Raw genomic sequence first — 21,271 nt, 5'->3', positions numbered from 1 at the left:
ACAGCTGTGTCAGTAATATACGCAGTCTGCATTGAGCTTAGATATCGTCTTTTTGAGAAACACGCTCCGAAACGAACTATAATTCGTTTTGCCGATAGGACGGTGAAGTATGACGAAACAACGCCCATGGTTGACGACGGAATAGAAGCACGAGCGTAATAAATGATGGCATTGATGAATGATTTACTTGTTCTAGCCTCTTGCCCAGCAATCTAAATTTGTAATTCGACATCGAATGGGATTTTCGTTGACGAGATGGCGGCTTCCACCGTACCAGTATATTGTGTGTTGTCTGAACTTGACGTCTGTGCCACGAAACGAGCCGAGCATCGTTATTTGGTTGTTTGCCGTGAGAGTGAGGGGCAATTGCTGCTGAAATGAGTAAGAGATGCGTGTGTTTGTCGAATTGGAAATCACTGTGTGTATTTGAATGTCACTGTAAATCAGCGCAATGAATGCTGTGTAAATTGCATACGATGGGTGTGATACATATCTTGTGTAAGCTTTTACCGTTTTGTTTGTTAATTTGGAGGCAGTTTGACTTTGTGAATGTTTTTAAACGAATAGCCAAGACCTCGTATCACGGACAGCTCCATGGTACCTGCACTGGCGAGCTGAGCATGTACCAGTTGCCAAGGCCGGCAACTTCCGCTGCTGTTCACGCGCTGGAATGCGGATTTGTGCTATCAGCTGCTGAAGATTGATTCCTACCGACGTAATGCGGTACCTTCGTGGGCTAGTTTTGTGTGATTTGATATGGTGTTGATTTGAACTACTCTGGCCGGTACATTCATGGCAAATTGCACAATGCACATGTGAAAAAAATACATGTGTAAAAGTGTGTATTTTTTTTGCGCCCTGAGCATTGTGGGCAAGCCGGACACGGGTGACGGTCGACTCAGCATGGGCGGCACAGTGGTCCGTGCCTCGACCATTGGTCCATCAGATGAAGTTTGTACCTAATGGAGCGCTGTTTAGCGACTCAAATTGCTATACGTGTTCGTAATTTTGGGAATAATTCTAGCGAACTTCCTGATGAACGGAAGTGTGTGATACATTATATCTCAAAGTCACCTCAAATACATGAACATTGACGGACCGCTGACCAGAGGACCGTTCACGGGCCCTCAGTGTGCGGTGGGACCCTACACAGGCTACAAGCTCCGCCCGCTGTGTCCCTACTAGAGATGTCAATCGGATACCAACTTTTTGGTATACCGATACCAAATCGATACCAACTTGGTATTTGGTATTTCAATCCTAATGTATTTGGTATGTTGTTGGTATCATAAACCCTCACTAATGTATAAGAGGCTAAGAAATCGGTAAAAAGTTGGTATTTCCCTCATTTTCCCAAGTTGGTTTGGTTTCGGTATTTTCCCGTGGTTTTGGTTGGTATTTGGTTTGGTATCGGTATTCCAATTTTCCGTAATTGACATCACTAGTCCCTACCCTAGGTAGTCTACGTCATCCTTCCCGTCACCGTACACAGCTACACTGTGGCCAGTCCCGACCGACCACAGCGGTCCGGCTGTGCGCGGTAAGTCGAGATTGCATATCACTTACACAAATAGGTACACCCGTCTCTGTACCTATTTGTACCACCACACCCGTCTCTTCGGTGACACACTCAGACATTTACATAGAACGACGTAAAGCACAACATACTGACACACCACATCCACCTTTACGGTTTACCACTGGCTGACCGAGCTGGGGCCGTCCGGCGTCCAGGAGCTCTACTCACTACTGGTCCAGGGGGTTGCTCGGCGGGCTGCTGGCGGGGTCTGTACTGGCTGACCCCAGTTGCGCGATTATTGTCAGTTTCGTTTTGCCCGATTTTGGAGAGGCGCTTTAATTTAAGTTTATCTTTTTGCGCCGATCCACCACTGAATTTTGTTCTTTTGTTTTTATCACTCAATAAAATGAACTGAACTGACTGAACTGACCGCACACGCCGCACTCAGCAGTTTGCGGTGCCCGTGATCGTGAGATCGTGAATAGCCCTCAGTGTTAGTCCATCGGGTAAAGAAAAAATAGCAAGGAAAAACTCTACCCGAATATGGTAGCATCGACAAACCTTGCGCTCCTGTTTCATTTGTTTCCATGGCAACAGGTGTAGAAACAACAGGCTGCGTAATAGTGCGTATGTGACTGAGTTGGCTTTTTGTTTTACCCCGCGTTCGATGTCTCTCGGACGGCGAAGATTCTACGTCGTCCGGCCAATCCCGCTCAAGGTCAGTGGGGGCTCGGCTGCGGTTATGGAACGTGATTGGCCGGACGGCGTAGAATCTTCGTCGTCTGAAAGACATCGAACGCGGGGTTAATTTATTGTTATTTTCCAGCTAGGCCACATACCAAGGTACCACATAGTAGGGGCCGTCGATCCCTGCTGAATCCCTGCTGAACCCCTGCTGAATCCCTGCTAACTTCCGTTACATAAAAAAATACCGCCTGCCTGATTCATTTCACAGCAAGATCATGATAGATATCCTTATCAGCCGTGCTTATCAGCTTCAGGTTGTCATAGCAATAACAATAAATGCGTTTCAGTATTCAGCATTCTTCGATTACTTATTAATATTCATATTGATATTGCTGGGCGCAAAATGACATTAGTAGTTGGTGTGCCCTAAAGCCCCAATTAACAAACAATGATAATTGATATTGCCTGCTATATCAATATCAGTTGGGGAAACTACGAGGAGTCAAACAAAAATTGGATCAGCCAATCAACGGCTGGAGTGGGCGACCATATCAACTTCATCTTTTCCATGCATCCTAGCATCCAAATGAAATAGGCATAAGAATGTTTTTTAACCACAGTAGGCCTACACTCACTTGGTGCACAATGCACTGGCAGATCTAAATCTCAGAGTTACAATACAAGGTAAAACAGTGATTGGCAAATATGTCATTATTTTTATTATTTTGTTTATGGGTTTTCCAATTTTTGCTAAATTATCATTCTAAAATTAAATATCTTAATTTATTCAAACAAAATTAAATCTTAAAACAATTAAACACCATTTTTCTTTTAAACCTCATCCCTTACCTACCTGACCAGGTAAGAATACCAATCCATTTATGGAATGGCCAGTTGATTGACGCCCAGAATGTGCAGAAAAGCCATTTTCCCATCTCCATTTTCGAGTGAATTCGCCAAATTTAATCAAATCGAGTTAATTCATAGTGGAAACTGGAGGCCTTTTCTCTCCGATAAGAAGACGTGATACCGCAAGTACCGGCATGTTTTACCATTTTTCTTCTGTAGTAGCGAGGGCTGCATTTATGCCCATATATGGTCATCAAAAGTCTATTTATTGATCAATCAATTTTTGGATCTTCCCCTCGTAGTTTCCCCAACTGATTTTGATATGTATATGGGAATTTTGGAAATGGGTCAAATTGCTTGCTGTAGGTACACTAGTTTCTTTATGTACCTACTTTCTTACAGATGAGCCCACTAAACTGAATCACAATTTGTTCATCATTCCCTCTGAACTCACCCAAGCCGACCGCACAGGCCTGAGTTGCGGCCATGTCACTGCTGTGGGAGGACCGGGAGGTCAGGTTTGACATCGCCCCAGCCCAGATGAAGATGAGGCCTGGCGAGCAGCTCATAGACACCCTGGATTCGGTAGAGGACACCAAAGGTGAAATCCGACAGGGAATATGTGTGTTAAGTGTCAATGTCAATGACGCATGCCTACCTACTTAAATGTCACAAAGTAACTTGATAAAACTGTGAATTGTGATGTTGGTTGCAGATGCTGCCTTCCATGCTCTGACCTTTAGCTGGGCAGCTCGCCCATTTACAATATGATGCTAATGCTATATTTTTTATATGAATCATGGATATCTCACCACTCGACATATGACTGCGTCCCCTAACAATGTTGGAATTGTGAATTTTGGTCCTGGTCCCGGAGGATAAAATCTGGCCGGAGAACTGGCCAGCTTGTAGAACACTCAACAGGAAAATCGTTTGGCCTACTAAATGTGACACTAGATAAATGTGTTCTCTCAATACCTACCAGTGGCGGATCCAGGGGGGGGGCAAAATGGGCATTTGCCCCCCCCCCAAACGGCATGATTTTAACATTACGCCTATGGACGATGCATGGAAAGAATCGATAAATTTTTATGGTTTGCCCCCCCCAAACCTCTGAGCTGGATCCGCCTCTGATACCTACTATAACTGCATGTTTTGAGCGTAATAGTAATAACAGTTTTTCATCACACAGGCTGGAAGTTTAAGAGATTACAGATGCCGGTGTATAAATTTCTGAAGGAGAACGAAATCGCTTGGACCCGACTGGGATCAGCAAAGGGCCTTATTTCCAACATTGTCCCCTAACCATCTCATTACCAACCCTGTAATTACCAGGTAACAGTGGAGATAGAGGCCGGATGCTTGTGACGAACCTCCGTGTCATTTGGCACTCCCATGCCATGCCGCGTGTCAGCCTCTCTGTTGGCTACAACTGCGTGCTCAACATCACAGTCAAACAGGTTTGTCAGAGGAAAAATGTCATGTTATTTCTGGGATTGTTGGGATTCAATGGGTTTGTGACATCTGAAAAGTTGAAAACCTTGTCTGCAAATTTTGTAAGCCACTGCACCTTTGAAGCTTCTCACACTGATTGAATTTCTCTTCAACATTTATGGGCCCATGTTTGGCATTTTGTAACCTATCTGCATGTTATTTGGGTGTGGGTATGATTTTGGATAAAGTTACACAATACCCATCTCGTGTTATTCAGCCCAGCTGTCAAGATTGAGGCAAAATCCATTCACAAGTGATATTTTTGCTCAAAAGATTTGCTATTCGGGACATCGGCTCCATGCGGGACACGGTGCACACCACCAGTATGCATAGATTCGTATCCTCGTCTACTAACGCCTTAGCCCGCCCCCACAGGTCAACTCCAAGCTGCGCGGTCTGACCGAAGCCCTCTACATCCTGACCAAGGCGGGCAACACCCGCTTCGAGTTCATCTTCACCAACCTCACTCCGGGCAGCCAGCGTCTCTTCACGTCTGTGAATGGTGTGCACAAGGCCTACGCCAGCTCCAGGCTCTACCGGTAAACGAACGTGGGCCTCGGAATGCGCGGGAAGGATGGATGCAAAGAGTGAACCAGGTTAGAGGGATAAAACGGGATTTGTCGGGGCTTGATATGCGTTGTTGCTTTGGTTATGATGAATTGAGCGGGACTCTCGCTTATCGTCTGCAAATTTTAATATGCCAGCAATGCTATTAGAAGATGTTCTGATTGCTATTAAAGTCATAGAAAACATTGCAACCACCGATGGTTTTCATTCCATTTTTTTTTTTTTTTTGCTGAGATCTTCAACATGTTATTTTTAGAGATGAAGTTACATAGTAAAAAGTCTTTTTTGCGTAGTATGACACGATATTTTTGCTATATGAAGGTTTTGCTATTTAACGGTACCTATTAGATATTTCTTTTCAATGATCTTCAAACAACATTTTACTTGTTGCATTGGCCCGCTCATTAGCCAAGTATCGTACCTCGAGCGTGCCACCTAACCGAACTACGTGCATTCGGCAGCGAGCTGAAGCTGCGCGGTGCCGTGGTGTCCAACAAGCAGCTGCGCCTGCTGCCCCAGGAGGAGATCGTGAGCCGGGTGAACGGGGTGTGGAACCTCTCCTCCGACCAGGGCAACCTGGGCACCTTCATCATCACCAATGTGCGGCTCGTCTGGTTCGCCAATATGAACGAACAGGTGAGGACGCTAGTGAAGAGAATGGTGACGCTTCATGGTTTTTGACGCGTTGCAGTTTTTATATTTTTGTGAGGTCCATCAAAGAACAAGTTTGCCGTGATGGGCAGAGTTGGAAACTGTTCCATATGTGCATTTTACATCGGAAGACTTCTGCTAGTTTTTTTTTTTGGGGGGGGGGGAGGATGAGGAATGAAAACTGTTGTTGTTTTGCTGCTTGGCTTTGCGTTCCCTCAAATGGGTTCGACGATGTTGGTTCCGCCTTACCATGCCTTACCTTCAACATATCCATCAGTTTGACACGTTCATTCCATGCTGCCTGCAGTAAAACTCACCGCTCGCTCGATCTCCTGCTAGTGAATTCTGCTCAGTCTACTTACCCGCCTCCCTGTCCACCCAGTTCAACATGTCTCTGCCATACCTCCAAATGGACTCTGTGCGCACTCGTGACTCCAAGTTCGGGCCGGCACTGGTGGTTGAGTCGACAGAGGCCAGCGGTGGCTATGTGCTCGGATTCCGTATCGACCCCAAGGAGAAACTCACGGAGGTCTACAAGGAACTCTACTCGCTGTTTCAGGTGGGGATGTGTTGCACGTGGTTTTAGCAGAAGAGTGGATCCATGGATATTTGTGACTTCACCTGTATTAGTGGGGGTTACGCGGTTGGTGATCGAATAAATAGATAAATAAATAAATAACTAAATATATAAATAAATGAACTTAATTTGCAATGGGAGTGCATTCTTCAATACTCCGTAGCCTGACTCGTTGAACCAGACGTGTGATCTTTAAGCTTAACCTCTCTGCCTTATTTTGTCACAAGCTCACATCCCTCTCTGTGTCTCATCTTTGCCCCGACAGGTGTTTAGCGAGACGCCCATATTCGGTGTCCAGTACTCCCGGGACGCGACCGACACACAACTGACTGCCGAGGAACTCAGTTCGGACCTGGACAACATAGCCGAGATTGACGATGTGGACCCGCCAGCCGATACGTTCGCGTCCTATTTCGCCGATGGAGATCACGCCCAGGTGGGAGGGTGGGGGAGGAGGGAGGGGAGGAGATAGGAGGAAGGGGAGGAGGGAGGAAGGGGAGGGGGGAGACCAGGCCATCAGGCCGGATCGGAGGAAGCATGGAACGATTAAAGGAAAGAGAGAAAGCGTATTGTGTCGAGAAGTCACGTGTTTCATATCGGCCTTAATTAAAGATGGATTTAACATCGGCATTGTGAGAAAGTTTTCTTTAAGAAATGTCTGTGATTCACTTTTGTGTCTGTATTAAGAAATTCAGCACGTCTATTTGTCCTATACCCTCCCATAAAATGCTAGCTGTTTCTTCCTACATGCATTGGTTACACTGTCATCTGTTCCTTCTCTCAACCTCTGACATCAGTTGCGGACCGTATGTTGTACCGAGATGGCGTTCTGACGGCCGCCCGTCCTTCCCCCCAGGACCGGGAGCCCGTCTACTGCCCCGAGCTTGGGCTGGCCGTGGAGAGACTCAAGGACGGCTTCACGCTGCAGAGCCTGTGGGAGGTGGTGCCGCAGTAGACGCCGAACGTGCCGGAGAAGAGGGTGGCGGAGTTTTTCGAGATCTCAAGTGAATGGGCCCAATCTTACCAAGGTCGTAAATAGGATTTGGCAGCACAGCTGGCCGGAGTTCACGGCACTGATATCAAAGACATCCTTTTTGTTGACATCCAGCTAATCTTGTCCAATGATTTTGTTGGCATGAATGATTTTGAATGTTGCCTGAACGAATGAATAAGTGAATGGTGGAATAGTTCTGAATGTTACCAAATGCCGTGAATGCGCATTCACGGCATTTGGTAAGATTGGGCCCAGAACAGGACTTCTCAGCTGAAGTCCCTGTCTAGTCATGTTACAGCTGAGTTGTCACGTGTATTCGCGAGCGGTGACCAACGGGAGGTGCCGACCGGTCGGCGGAGGCGGACCCGCCCGAAGGGGATAGCAGGGCGCGTCCAGGCACACATGAGTGGGTAGGTGATTAGAATCCTTATTTACCTTAGCCGTATTTGATAGAAGATGCACTACCACTCCAGGTCACCCACGTGCTGCTCTTGGGACAGTTACGAGGCGCGTTTGCTCAGCAAACCCGAGAATTGAGGGTCTGCGAGGGTATAAAAGAAGGCTCTAGCCGCTCAGCACGGTCAGTTGATCTCAGTTGCAGTTATGATGTGTAGCCTAACCAAACCAGGTCGGTCCGAACCGAATCCGTCCAGTGTTGACCGTCCATGGAAGGTGACGGTGGTTCTAGTCACCAGACTCACTAGTTGTCCGTCCAGTTAGCAGTGAGGGTGGTGTAATCTCTCCGCCATACACCAGTCGTGCTCTTGTGTCTTACTTTATGAGACTCGCCGCCGCACACTCAATAAATTGAGCATCTTCCTCCGCCCTCGTTTCGCACACGTATGCGACTTTGCTGAATGCATTACGCATTTTATGCGTATTTATATTTTATTGTCGCGTATAGTATGGTTCTTTCGATACCCTCACGTGCTCTGTATCGGCGTGTGTGAGTTGGCGCACAAACGGCGGTGTATTGTCGATGGTGCGAAGGGAGTGTTGGTGTTCGTTGTACGGTGTAATGCACTCTGCGAAGTGCATGACACTGCACTTTGCACTAGGTGATACTGTGCACGCGACGTCTAATTGATATTGTGACTTCTGTGTAATGTTTCTTTAGCTGCTATTGCAACCCGGGCTTTGGTTTGACTCACTTACCAGTCAGTGCGACTGTAAACAATTGATGTTGATGTACGTTATCGGCTTTACTGTTTCGTGTGATAATTTCAGACTCTGACCACTTCGTGTAATCGCTATTGCATCGTTTGCTTTGCACGTACTTACGTTCACAATTTGAGGCTGGGGGGCTAGTCAAGTGGTCAGTTTGGACGCTCTCAGGGTGGTGTCAAGAGGAAAGTATCTGGTATATGTTGCATTAATTTTTAATTCAAGTGTTTTAATTTATTTGTTGGTCTCAAAGCACCTGCCACCAAGTATAAGGTCCAATAAAGACAAGACAAGTGTGAGGTCATGTTTTTTGTGTGGCTGACCCCAGACGGGGTCGTAAATCAAGACCACCACTGACCTTCGGAGTTCGAATTGTAACAATAACAAATCGTACGAAATTCAGGTGTGCCTCAGACTTCACCAGCGAAAGGACTCAGCGCATTTGTTCAACGAATGGAGGCGAAATGGGTCCAGTATTGTTGCTTTTCTCCAATATTTTTATCTGACAGAGTTTTATCTAATATGGCAGCACTAAACAATCAGCTGTTGGCCGTCGCTCAGCTGCTGCAGTTTTGGTCCGTCAGTTTGTCGCGTTGCCGTCGAGAGGTTGGGTGGGTCCGCGCGACCGGAGTGCGAGTGTTTTGGGTGCTTGTGGATCCTCGGGGCACCTCAATTCTGAAGAAAGGCTCCGAAATTTTATTGGAATATTTATATATGCATTTGAAGACCAAACTCTCTTGATTCAAGTCTCAAAGACTGCGGGTGTGCGAGGTGCTGCCGTTGGTGCCTGTTTAAGTTGAAGATTTTCTGCTGATTTTCCTGTCAGTGTTTGAGTGTTTGTGAGTGCTTTGTTGTGTTATCTGCACCAGATAGGTGAAGATTTCTGAGTTTAAAATGGGAGACATGTCACCTGAGTTTGCAACAAAGGATGAAGAAATTGCATTTTGGAAGGGCCTCGCTCAGGATTTGAAAATAAGGTAAGCTCATTTTCAGCAAATTATTTTCTTTGAGTTGTCATAGTGCCCACCTGTTACTTCAAAGTAAAAGCGAAATTTTTCATTTATAAAGTAATACATCATAAGGGTCTTATGGTAGGGCCCATTCTTGTCCCCTGATAAATTCTATTCAGCTGTTCCAGATTGTTCACAGATGTCTGCCTATGTTGCTTTGAGCTTGTCTTCCACAGTTCAGAAAAATTATGCTCAACTGGGTTTGGTTCAAGAAATTCCAGCTCACCTTCATTGACCCGACCCCATCACACTTTCCGTTCCACAGACTGGCCGAGTCCCGGGACGAGCTGGACGAGTTCCAGGAGAACTCCCGCGAGCTGGAGGCCGAGCTGGAGGCACAGCTGGAGCAGCAGGAGGCCAGGGTGAAGGAGCTCACCGCCCGCCTGGCACGCGTCCAGACTGAAAACGACCAGATCAAGGTAGCGTGCCAGGGATGGTGGTGGGTCTTCCCTCTCCTACTTTTGTTGTTGAATGACATCCTATGGCAGTCCTGATGCCACTGTCCATGAATCATGAGCCACTGTCTGGCAGGTATTATGTTGATCAGGACTCAGGATGACCATTGAGTCGTGCAGTTGAATTGATGAGGTGTGGTTGTGACTTGTGATTGAAAGAGTTACATTGCAATGAGGTTGAGATTACTGCCCCACAAAGGCAAATGTGCATAACCAACATGGTGATGTATGCTGATTGTTGGTTATGCACCTTTTGCTTTCATGTGACAAATTATCTATGATTGAGATTGAGTGGCAGCTACTGCAATGACACATGCACAAGGATTTGTCGGAGGAATGTTTTTGTGTTCAGCACCCAACAGTGACCTACTGGGATAGATAGGGGCTACATTGACACTGGCCATGCGCACGATTCGACTGTCTAAGAGAAGCTAGATGGTCGTAAAATGCGAGACAATCGTAAAATCGATACTAGTTTTGGCCTACTAGTGCCATGCCTCTATTCTTTTATGACTAGGGACTGACACAAATGGGCCCCATGCAATATTGGAGATTGGGACTGTGATGCGACATGAAATTGAACTGCGTTCGAAAATGGGGTTCCTGATCCATCTATCGATTGCAATCGCAAATGGTTAGTGGCTCCATTTATCGTAATTGGCGAGGGGCGGTGCGTCCACTAAATGTCATGGGATGATATTTGGCGCATACAAAGTCGGTATTAATGTAGGTACTAGGTACCTATGTACGGAATCGATGTGAATAAGCTCTGCTATTCCGATCCTCTCACTACTAAATTTTGGTTGAAAAAGGTCAATTCAGTGTCCACTTTGTCGCTATTCGTTAGAAAAAATTATCGCGATGCTTGCACACTAGCATGTTTCGTTGGATCATTACTGTTTGATCAGGCTGGTTCAAGCTATTTCAATTACGCATATTATGCTTTAATCGACTGAACCCATCTCTAGTAGTCTCCAACTCCAATTCTACCGCGACTGTTATCCAAGCCCAACTCCGACTCGGACTCTGGCGCCGTCTCCGACTGTAATCCTGCTCCAACTGTGTGAACTGGCACGGCACAGGACGCCCGCGGGACAGGTAGTGACCGAACACGGTGTGAACCGGGCCACCGCCGCTGGTGACGCCAGTTCTGTCCGGTCCCGGAGACACTTCCGGAGGGCTTCTACAAGTCGTTATGAGACGGAGACGTGCGAACTAGACAGACTGAGACGTGCGAACTAGACAGACTGAGACGTGCGAAATAGACAGACTGAGACGTGCGAAATAGACAGACTGAGACATGCGAAATATAGCCGGTAGGCCGTGGAGGTGTCTGATGGTATTGGATTAAATGGGGCGAAGGAGTCAAAATTGAGAAATCATAGCGTTTGGGTAATGTATGTATCAAAATGCATTTGTGTTTGGAGTAATTATGTGGCAACTGATTATCAGGACATATTGCTTTTTTGATATTCTGAGCATGGCGAGCAATGAATATTGTTTGTACGAACATGCTAATAACTGTCTGTGTGGTATGCCAGGTTTTGAGTTTCGCCCAGTTTTGAGTTTGATTAATGTGTTGATGGTTGACACGACACAAGCGCGCAGCTTGCATTCGTTTACTGATATAATCAGTTGATTGCGTGATCTTCGGGCCGTTCTGGACTGGCGTGATTTCTGCCAATATGTCGTAAATGGATACGAGTGACACGCGGTATCAATTCGGCAGCGTTGTACTGGGGACGTAGGACAGTTATGGCTGGCCTAAATCGGTCCGCTCACGGTTACAACGGCCGCTAGTTTTCGTGAGTTAGGTATTGGAAACGGGCGTAGACGCTGGGTTCGTGATCAGTGTAACGATACTGGTTTATCTTTTTTTTTTAGTGAGGGTCTTGTAACCTGGTTTTGATGCCATTCTGCCTTTATTTTTGTAGTCGCTACCCGATACAGTGTCTTACTGGAAAGTCATGATTTATCAGATGTCCGAATCCCGTCTCCATTCTCAAAAGCTTAGTTTGATTTTCTATTACACTTTGGCCTCCATTTATTTGATGGGTCACCTAGAAAGTCGGTCCTACTACCATCTCACAAACACCATGATTGGAGATGTATCATGTTTAGGTGATGAGACATCCAAGATAAAGCCTGATATTTCTGACTCGCCCGGAACGAAATAAACCATCCTTGGCGCTTCAATTTGAACTCTAACGGTTATTAACGGGTCTCAGTTACATGCAGACGTCACCGATGTTTATAAACGAGTCATAGCGCGTGACTTTGAAGTGGTTTGATGTGTCGTCGATTGCGTTTCGAATTCGATAGTTCTCTTGGATGTTTTGGAAAGATTTTGTGTGAACTTTTTCAATGAACGAATCAATCTCCACGTTCCACTAAAACGGAAATTTCGTGCCACCGAATGCGATGGTGTCTGACTGGTTTCTGAAGTGGTGGGATGGAGGGGGAGGGACGCCCCATGGCTACCAGACAACCTCCAGCTACTTCGTGTTTCGTCACTCGACAGGCAGCAATCCTGTCTCCGTGGGAGGCCCGGCTGGCTGGTTTCGCTTCTAAATGGATTGGCTCCGGTGCTGCCAGCGCAGCTAGTTTGTTTTGAGAGCGACCGGTGTGGATAGGGGACGGGTCCGTGAAAAAGTTTGCGACTTTTCGGTCCTTTCTTCACCTTCCTTTTACCGTAATTCAATTGTTTGAGATGTATTTTGCACGGACTGCATTGATTCTTTTACGGAAGCCCATCAGAAGCCGTCACGCCGGTCTCTGACACTAAGCTCAGTTTGCTTTAAAGCTGAACTGGGAAGCCTCATAGTCGCAGAGTCCGACCCACTTCCTTCTTCCATTGTCCCTGACTCCAAGATCACACCGCTCCAGATTCCATGACTCCAGAGTCGATGGCCTCATGGTTCATGGTCTTACCATAACCCCAGAGCTCACCCTCAATCCACATGACTCTAGACCTAGGGTCCATGCGACACTCACCTTCCAAACATCCTGTCCAGTTCGTAATGAAGGCCCGTTTTTGCCCCCGTTTCAGCCGGTCCGGGGAGGGGGGGGGGACCAGCCTGCCGGTCACGGAGGTCGTACTGCGGCCAGTGACACCGTCCTGCCCTTCCGTACCTGTTCGTGATAAATTCCAACCACAGAGACACGACTCGGGACCGGGCGCCTTGCTTCTGATTGGCGTGGTGCTCACGCCTTGATTACGATGGATTTAGGTGTTTGGTTTGGTTTTAATTTGGATTCTTACTTGCTCTTCTAGACGTCACATTTTATCGTGTTGAGTTGATTCCCACGTTCTGGTTCAATGGTGAACAACAGCTGGTCTGCTTGTGAGCGAATGGCAACGTAACTTGGGGTCAAAATATCTTATAATCTGTTTGTCACGAATAGATACCAAAAAGGTTCATGTTCGTGTCACCTTGTCATTTTATTCCACATTGTTTTTCCATTTACTTTTTACGCTCACATTTTGAAGTCGTCTTAGGAAACTAAGCAAATATCCAGTTGACATTATGTAACTGATGGTTACGAAATCCCTATCTGCTGCCCAAAATATACAATTGATTGCAGAACATTTACCATTCCATTGTCCATACCTGCATCTATCCATCCACCCTGCAAATGCATTCTTACATAATATTGAGTCACAAATCTTGCTTTATGTGTAGACGTGCCGCCGTCGCCAACCTGACTCCCCGCAGACACCAAGTTGCTGCTGTGCTGTATTCGCCGCCGAGACACGCCAAGACTGAACCACGCGGTTGAAACGGAGCCCACAAAACATCGGAACTCAAGATACTAGGGCTGCAATTAAATACAGAGCAAACCTATGGCACGGAAAACAATTATGACAATACAAAATTAATACTAGATTGGCATGGATTAAACAGAACCCAAAATAAAGTCTAAACGCGGCAAATAAATAACACTGACGAAAAGGGAAGAGAGTACTAAATTGAACAGAATAGGAAATCACCAACATGACTACATCCGACCCTCTCAACAAAATAGCAGACATTCAACGGTGAAACCAACTCAGATACGAACACAGCAACACATCACTGACACACGAGTATCAAAGTACCACAGGCCGCAGCGCGCGGCGCACTCTCGCCGCAGCGCGCGGCGCACACTCGCCGCAGCGCGCGGCGCACTCTCGCCGCAGCGCGCGGTGCACTCTCGCCGCAGCGCGCGGCGCACTCTCGCCGCAGCGCGCGGCGCACTCTCGCCGCAGCGCGCGGCGCACTCTCGCCGCAGCGCGCGGCGCACTCTCGCCGCAGCGCGCGGCGCACTCTCGCCGCAGCGCGCGGCGCACTCTCGCCGCAGCGCGCGGCGCACCCTCGCCGCAGCGCGCGGCGCACCCTCGCCGCAGCGCGCGGCGCACCCTCGCCGCAGCGCGCGGCGCACCCTCGCCGCAGCGCGCGGCGCACTCTCACCGCAGAGCGCGGCCGCGGACAGCACGGCCGCAGACTGCACGGCCGCAGACCGCATGGCCGCGGGCAGCACGGCCGCGGGCAGCACGGCCGCGGACAGCACGGCCGCGGGCAGCACGGCCGCGGACAGCACGGCCGCGGACAGCACGGCCGCGGGCAGCACGGCCGCGGACAGCACGGCCGCGGACAGCACGGACAGCACGGCCGCGGACAGCACGGCCGCGGGCAGCACGGCCGCGGGCAGCACAGCCGACAGACGTAACTGGGAAAATAAAAGCGTTAAGCACAACAACCAATCCAGCGGCACACTGTTCCGTTCGAACGAAAACGACCCAACTGAAACGTCACGAAGGCTACACGTTATGTCACACTGCATGTTCCGTTCCACAGAACGACCAGACGGGCGTCCCCGCCAGACCTGCTACGACATTACCAAACGATGCACCCACAACGACAACAGTCAAATAGTCATCGATCAAAACTCTTGTAGCGCACAAGGCAGAACTGTTAGTTGCTGGTGCTCACCTCACTCAGCAGGCTCAAATAATCAAGGGCAAAATCTGTCCGGAGGTCGCGGCACTCGCTCAGAGCGCCGCAGAGTGGGCACCGGAACCACGGGTCCTGGCACACCGGGGGTGGCAACATCACTCACCAGAGGCTCACCCACTTCCCCATCACGGTCAGGAAGAGCCTCAGTCGCAGGTCCACTGTCTGCCCTTCCGCGGAAAGGCGGCAGGTAGGAGTCGCCACCCAGCGCCGCACAGCGCGGCAACGGAGACGGTCGAGACGGCAGCTGTACATCAGTCTCTGTGCAGGGGGACACCACAGTACTGGGAATCGACATATTTGGGGCTGCGACAGGGACTGATGGGTCATCATCACGAGGTTTCAGTCTATTGTGGTGAACAACGACAGACTTTTTTCCTCCCAACAACCTCACCCGGTAATTCAGTTCGGACAGCTTTTTGACGATCACAGCCGGTTTCCATGGCCTGATGAATTTGTAATACTGGCCACTCTTTGCCACACTCCTGAAAAGGTACACAGGGTCACCTTCCTGGAAACTATACGTGGTCAGTTTCTTGTCAAACAGTCGTTTGTTGCGCGCGTGGCGTCTGTTTGAGGCCTCAAGCGCGACTTTGTGCGAAAGCTTAATTCGTTCAGTCAGCTTTGACAAGTAGTCAGCGATAGTGACAGTTTTTGGCGCAGTGGAGGGTGCTTGTATTTGCACCGACGCTGGCAGCCTCGGATTTCTACCGAACATCAGGTAGTACGGGGAGTGACCTAGTGAAGAATGCACTTTGGCTCTATACCCAAGCATGAGGAGCGGTATGTGTACATCCCATTCAGTATGGTTCGCATCCAGGTACTTTGCAAGCATGTCAAGAATAGTTCTCATCATTCGTTCACACTTGGAATTTCCCTCAGGGTGAAAGGCTGAAGAAAAGGACTTCTCTACACCAAGCAGACGACACACCTCAGCAAGAAGAGAACCCGAAAAGTTGGCTGCATTGTCTGAGTGAATTCGTCGGGGGCAACCGAAACGTGCAATAAATTGGTTCACGAGAACATCAGCAACAGTGGCGGCAGACATGTCGGGGACAGGAAAAACCTCACACCATCGGGTAAAATGGTCGCAAACGACGAGAAGGTGTTTGTTGCCCCGGGCAGTGGTAGGCAAACCACACAGAAAGTCAATGGAAACTGTTTCGAACGGCTCGTCGGAATATAGTTCGCCCATGGAGGCTCTCGGGCGCGGAACCGGTGTGGCGCGAGTATTGCATTGCACGCAGCGACTGCAAAATTCTTTGATCGTGGTCTCCATACCACACCACCAGAACTCACGTCTCGCGGTCAGAGTAAGGGACTCGGCACCAAAATGGCCACCAGCTGGGCCAGCGTGCAGTGAAGTGAGCACGCCAGCAACCAACTGCTGTGGGACAACCAGCTGCAGCTGGTCCTCTCCACCCGCACAAGACCGAAAACAGCGAAACACAACACCATCCACAATTCGCAATCGGTGCCATTGGCGCAAGAGGGGAACAGTCTCTGGGGAAACTGCAGACGATCTGGGCCTCTTACCCATCGAAAGATGTCTGGCTATCTCAGAAATAGCCGCATCCTGGTCCTGCTCGTGTCGCAAGAAACTGTTTGACCAGGCATTTGTCGAAACAGCATTCACACATTCGTCAGTCTGAGTTTCAACGTCACGCGACTGAGGACAGCGACTCATCACATCAGCGGGTATGTTTTCTGCACCAGGACGATAAACAATGTCAAAATCAAACCCGGAAAGAATCTCAAACCACCTGGCGAGAATCCCAGTAGGGTTCTTAAACGTCAGTAGCCACCTAAGACTAGCGTGGTCTGTGTTCAACTCAAAACGTTTACCAATCAAATAATGTCTGAAATGTTGGGTAAAAACTACACACGCCAACAGTTCTTTGCGAGTCGTACTATAATTTCGTTGTGACTTACTCAGTTTTTGTGATGCATAGGCAATCACACGGTCTTCACCGTCCTGTTCCTGAAAGAGCGTTGCCCCGATGCCCAGGTCAGACGCGTCAGTGTCAAGGCGGAACCTTCCGGCTCCAGCAGAAAACCGGGGAAACGAAACCACGGGTGCAGCAGACAGGGCACCCTTCAACCTATCAAACGCGGTCTGTGCTTCCTCAGTCCACGCAAACTGTGTGTCCTTCTGGGTCAAGTGGAACAAGGGGGCAGCGATCTCTGCGAAGTTTTTCACAAACTTACGGAAATAGGAAGCCAGCCCGAGGAAGCTACTGAGCTCCTTCTGAGTCCTAGGACATGGCCACTCCACCACTCTCTGAACCTTCCGAGGATCAGTTGAAACGCCGTGAGCAGAGACAACGTGCCCTAGGAAGTTGACGCTGTCTGTGAAAAACGAACATTTTCCGAGGTTCAAAGTCAAGCCAGCACTCTCGAACCGTTGCAACACTTTGTCCAGCTTAGACATTACGTCATCAAACCCACAACCATGCACAATAATATCGTCAAAGTAATGGACGCAGTCACGTGGGGTCAAATCTCCAAGAACAATGTCAAGCAACCGCGCGCACGTCGCCGGCGCACCCGCCAGACCAAAAACCATGCGCGTGTACCTATAAGTGCCAAATGGAGTGGCAATGGTGGTTTTATCTCTGTCTCTGGGGTTTACGGCAACCTGGAAGTATGCGCTGTTCATATCCAGCTGGCAAAAGGTGTCTGAGCCGGCTAGCGCTTCAAGCGAGTCGTCAACTCTCGGTATCTGGTAAACTGGTACCTTGGAAACAGCATTGAGGCGGCGCAGATCTGCCACCATTCTATACGCGCCAGTTTTCTTTTTAACAAGACATATTGGGGACGACCACTCACCATCAGACTCCTCAAGTATGCCTCGCTCGACAAGATCAGAAATCTGTGAGCGCAACTCATCAGACAAATGCGGCGAAACCCGTCGTGGGGGCTGACGGATGGGAGGGTGATCACCAGTGTCAATATCATGGGTGACAAGATCCGTGAATCCAACATGCCCATCAAACATCTCAGCGTGCCGCTTCAGTAGCTGTTCGAGCTTACCTTTCTGTGCATCAGTCAGGTCGGAGCCGCACTGGGCAGCCTGCAGTCCGACGACTGGGTCAGACTTGTCTCCATCCTTATGTGGCTGCTCAACGAAGCCAACTTCCAAGCGGGCCAGAGCCTGTTTTTTGGGAATGGTTACTGGTTCTGTGGTCACATTGCGGACTACAACCGGTGCCCTGGACCCAGCTACTGTCACCAGAGCACTAATCACCTCCAATCCATGAAATTCACCAACGGGCTCAACGAGGGCGGGGCCGTGGTAGTCAGTATTAGGCACAAACCCGTTCAACATCACCTCAGTGCCTGGGGCGACCACACGCTCAGCATAGAGGCACACGTCACCAATGGACACAGCATGAGCGGAAACAGAGCGAACGACTTCTGTCGGAGTAACGAACAGTCGTTTAGAACGCAAGTCAATGACACAAGGGCAGTGCTGTAAAAAATCAATGCCAAGCAAACAGGGCACATCAGTAGACTCGGATACGAAAAATGGAACGGTGCATGTAACACCAGCAATGTCTACTGGCACCACGGTACGGCCAAGCAACGGAAGCTCGGAAAGAGATGCAGTACGAGCCTGAACGGAGGTCTTTTTCAGAATAAGTTTGGGCATGGCATCAAACACAGACTTATGCAGCAAACTGATCGAGCTGCCCGTGTCCAAGAGACACTGGCAGTCGACGCCGGCCAGTCGGGCCGACAGACGCATGTCATCGCTCAAGGGAACTACATGTGCGTGTGACTTGGTGGTGTCAGAGTCGGGGCGGTCCGGTCGCCGGGGGGCGGGCCGCTCGGCTCCCGACGGCCGGACCCAGTCGCGTTTCCCTGCGACTGAGGTGACTGAGGACACATCACTGCAATGTGACCAACCGTCTGACATCTAAAGCAAGTTCGGTTCCGCAATCTACAGCGGTCACGGGTGTGTCCGCGTCCACCACAACAGAAACATACCCGCGGGCCATCGCCCTCTCGACGCCCGGGGGTGCGGCTCGAACGGTTCGGAGGAGCAGCAGATCGGACCGCGGCCTCCAAGTCGGCCACCCGGCTGGCCAAACGAGCTAGCTCACCGTCCGTGTCGAGCCGGTGGACGACACTGGGACGGGCCCGTGTCAGGTACGTCTGTGAAGCAATCAAATTGCGTACCTTACTCACAGCACCATCAAAGGACGAGATCCCGTCAGCGATTACAGCAGCATGCAGTTCAGCTGGCAAAGTTGCCAGGAAGTGGCTGAACATCAGGGGACCAACATCAGTGAGCGTGGGAAACGCGAGAGACAGCAGCTTACGAAACCTGATTACGAACGAGTCGAGGCTCTCGTCAGGGCTAAATTTCAGGTCACGCAAGGTCAGGTGCTGCTCAGTCACAGTCTTTGTGACGAAAACATCTTTCAAGCCTGCAGCGGCTCTCTGAAACGACACAGTCTGGTCGGCGGGCAGGCTATCGAAGGCGTCGCGGGCAATACCAGCAAGCGACAGTGGCAAGACGTTTAACATCTGCTCGTCAGACCATCCCCTGAGCCTCCCATACCTCCCAAAATCATCAAGAAACCGTCTCAGAGATCCCTGCCCATCAAAGCGTGGCATCGCAATCCCCGAATCTACGGTCTGAACCGGCTCAGCAATGGCTGCCTCAGCCTTCAAAACGGATTGAGAGGGCATGGTGACAGCGAAAGTGACAGAGAGAAAAAAAAACTCCGCAAATGAAATCAGTCTCGTCCCTCACACAACTAACCGACCATCGTAGGCGGGCTGGGTGTCCTCACGTCAGCACAAATCCGAAGACGAACACCAGCACGCGGCTTCAGAGCGGCGCAGCGGCACACCGGACCGCAGCGCAGCGCGCCGGGCGGCGGCTCGAGCCAGACTGGCCGGGCCGCGGCCAGACAGTCGGCGGCGGCCGGCGGGCGGCCGGCGGTCGGCAGTCGAGGTCACCCGCAGAGGCGCGTCCAGCGCCGGAGATCAGGGAGGCGGCTACAACAGCTGCAGGAGCCAGACCATGTCGAAGACGACGGCAGACGATGACGTGGGCCCGAACACGGCTCACCAGCTGCCACCAGTTGTAGACGTGCCGCCGTCGCCAACCTGACTCCCCGCAGACACCAAGTTGCTGCTGTGCTGTATTCGCCGCCGAGACACGCCAAGACTGAACCACGCGGTTGAAACGGAGCCCACAAAACATCGGAACTCAAGATACTAGGGCTGCAATTAAATACAGAGCAAACCTATGGCACGGAAAACAATTATGACAATACAAAATTAATACTAGATTGGCATGGATTAAACAGAACCCAAAATAAAGTCTAAACGCGGCAAATAAATAACACTGACGAAAAGGGAAGAGAGTACTAAATTGAACAGAATAGGAAATCACCAACATGACTACATATGCCAGCCCGTGGCCATAATCCGACCAGTATCCGCAAATCCCTTCTGAGACCTAAAGCGTCATCCTAACCGGGTCGAGGCTATACCACTCGGCTTTTGGTCGGCTCAGACGGTATTCGGAGGGATTTTAAATACCCGAAAAACTGCTGTGGTGTACCAGTGGCTGTTGTTTTTGTCTGGCGGTGGTCTTTGCAGCGACATTTGGCAGATGTAGGTACGTAATGACATGTGGAAGTTTTTGTTGCAGTGTGTGCAGATGACAGACTTTTTGCGGGTTTTTCTAGCGGTTGATAGCTTAGGACTCCGGAGACTTAGATGGGAGGTGCACGGACTGGGGTAGTGAAAATAAAACTAAAATATACATTATTTTGTAACGGGTAGCGGATGAGTGTGCTTTGGGAAGCCATTGTAGCAGATAGCTTAGCGTTTTTTTCCTTTTGGTTTTCTGATCGTCCTGGTATACTCTCGCCAAGGTACAAGGCTCTCGTTCGATAGCCTGATCTTCCGTTATTTTTTGTGTTGAACAAGTTCCTTGGTATAATTCCCCATGAATACGGGCGCTGTCGTCTGTGATTTATTTAGGAAAGGTAATGGCTAATTATCTTGTCCGCTACTTCTGTTTTCCTGTTATGCATTGTTCGTGTTGCTTAGCTTATGGGCGCGTTTATTCCAAGGATCTGCCGTCCAACCATTATCATTTTGCAGATATTTTGTTATTGTACCGCGTAGACCAAGGCTATGCTTAATTACTAAAAGCCTCGCTCACCAGTCGTAGAGGAATTAACACAGGAAATGCAACTGACCTGGTTTTAAAAGGTCATTCACGAGCAGACAGTCTGATCCCTGATCACTTCCCGCGGGCTGCGCATACATACCTTTCCACCTT

The 21,271-nt window shown here is 49.4% G+C and overlaps 2 protein-coding genes across 5 annotated transcripts; both read left to right on the top strand.

Moving 5' to 3' along the window:
- Positions 1-2,156: 2,156 nt before the first annotated feature.
- LOC122372835 (Bardet-Biedl syndrome 5 protein homolog) lies at positions 2,157-8,799 on the top strand. 4 transcript variants are annotated; one of them, XM_043350435.1, is made up of 8 exons: positions 2,157-2,237; positions 3,527-3,656; positions 4,391-4,515; positions 4,925-5,088; positions 5,578-5,752; positions 6,150-6,326; positions 6,610-6,780; positions 7,201-8,799. In XM_043350435.1, the coding sequence occupies exons 2-8, from the start codon at positions 3,542-3,544 to the stop codon at positions 7,297-7,299; spliced, it is 1,026 nt and encodes a 341-aa protein (XP_043206370.1). In that variant the 5' UTR covers positions 2,157-2,237; positions 3,527-3,541; the 3' UTR covers positions 7,300-8,799. The 4 variants fall into 4 exon arrangements, with proteins under 4 accessions (XP_043206370.1, XP_043206373.1, XP_043206371.1 ...); XM_043350438.1 differs by lacking the exon at positions 2,157-2,237 and adding an exon at positions 2,324-2,362; XM_043350436.1 differs by lacking the exon at positions 2,157-2,237 and adding an exon at positions 2,368-2,434.
- A 281-nt stretch (positions 8,800-9,080) lies between these two features.
- On the top strand, positions 9,081-12,180 carry LOC122372833 (nuclear distribution protein nudE-like 1-A). Its single transcript, XM_043350432.1, has 2 exons — positions 9,081-9,479; positions 9,778-12,180. Exons 1-2 carry the CDS (start codon positions 9,397-9,399, stop codon positions 10,004-10,006), a joined length of 312 nt encoding a protein of 103 aa, XP_043206367.1. The 5' UTR covers positions 9,081-9,396; the 3' UTR covers positions 10,007-12,180.
- The last annotated feature ends 9,091 nt before the right edge of the window (positions 12,181-21,271 follow it).

Source organism: Amphibalanus amphitrite, unplaced genomic scaffold (genome assembly GCF_019059575.1).
Source record: "Amphibalanus amphitrite isolate SeventyFive unplaced genomic scaffold, NRLGWU_Aamphi_draft 001405F_arrow, whole genome shotgun sequence".
Taxonomy (NCBI): Eukaryota; Metazoa; Arthropoda; class Thecostraca; order Balanomorpha; family Balanidae; genus Amphibalanus; species Amphibalanus amphitrite.
Note: the sequence above shows the minus strand (reverse complement) of the source record. Positions and strands in the feature narration are given on the sequence as shown.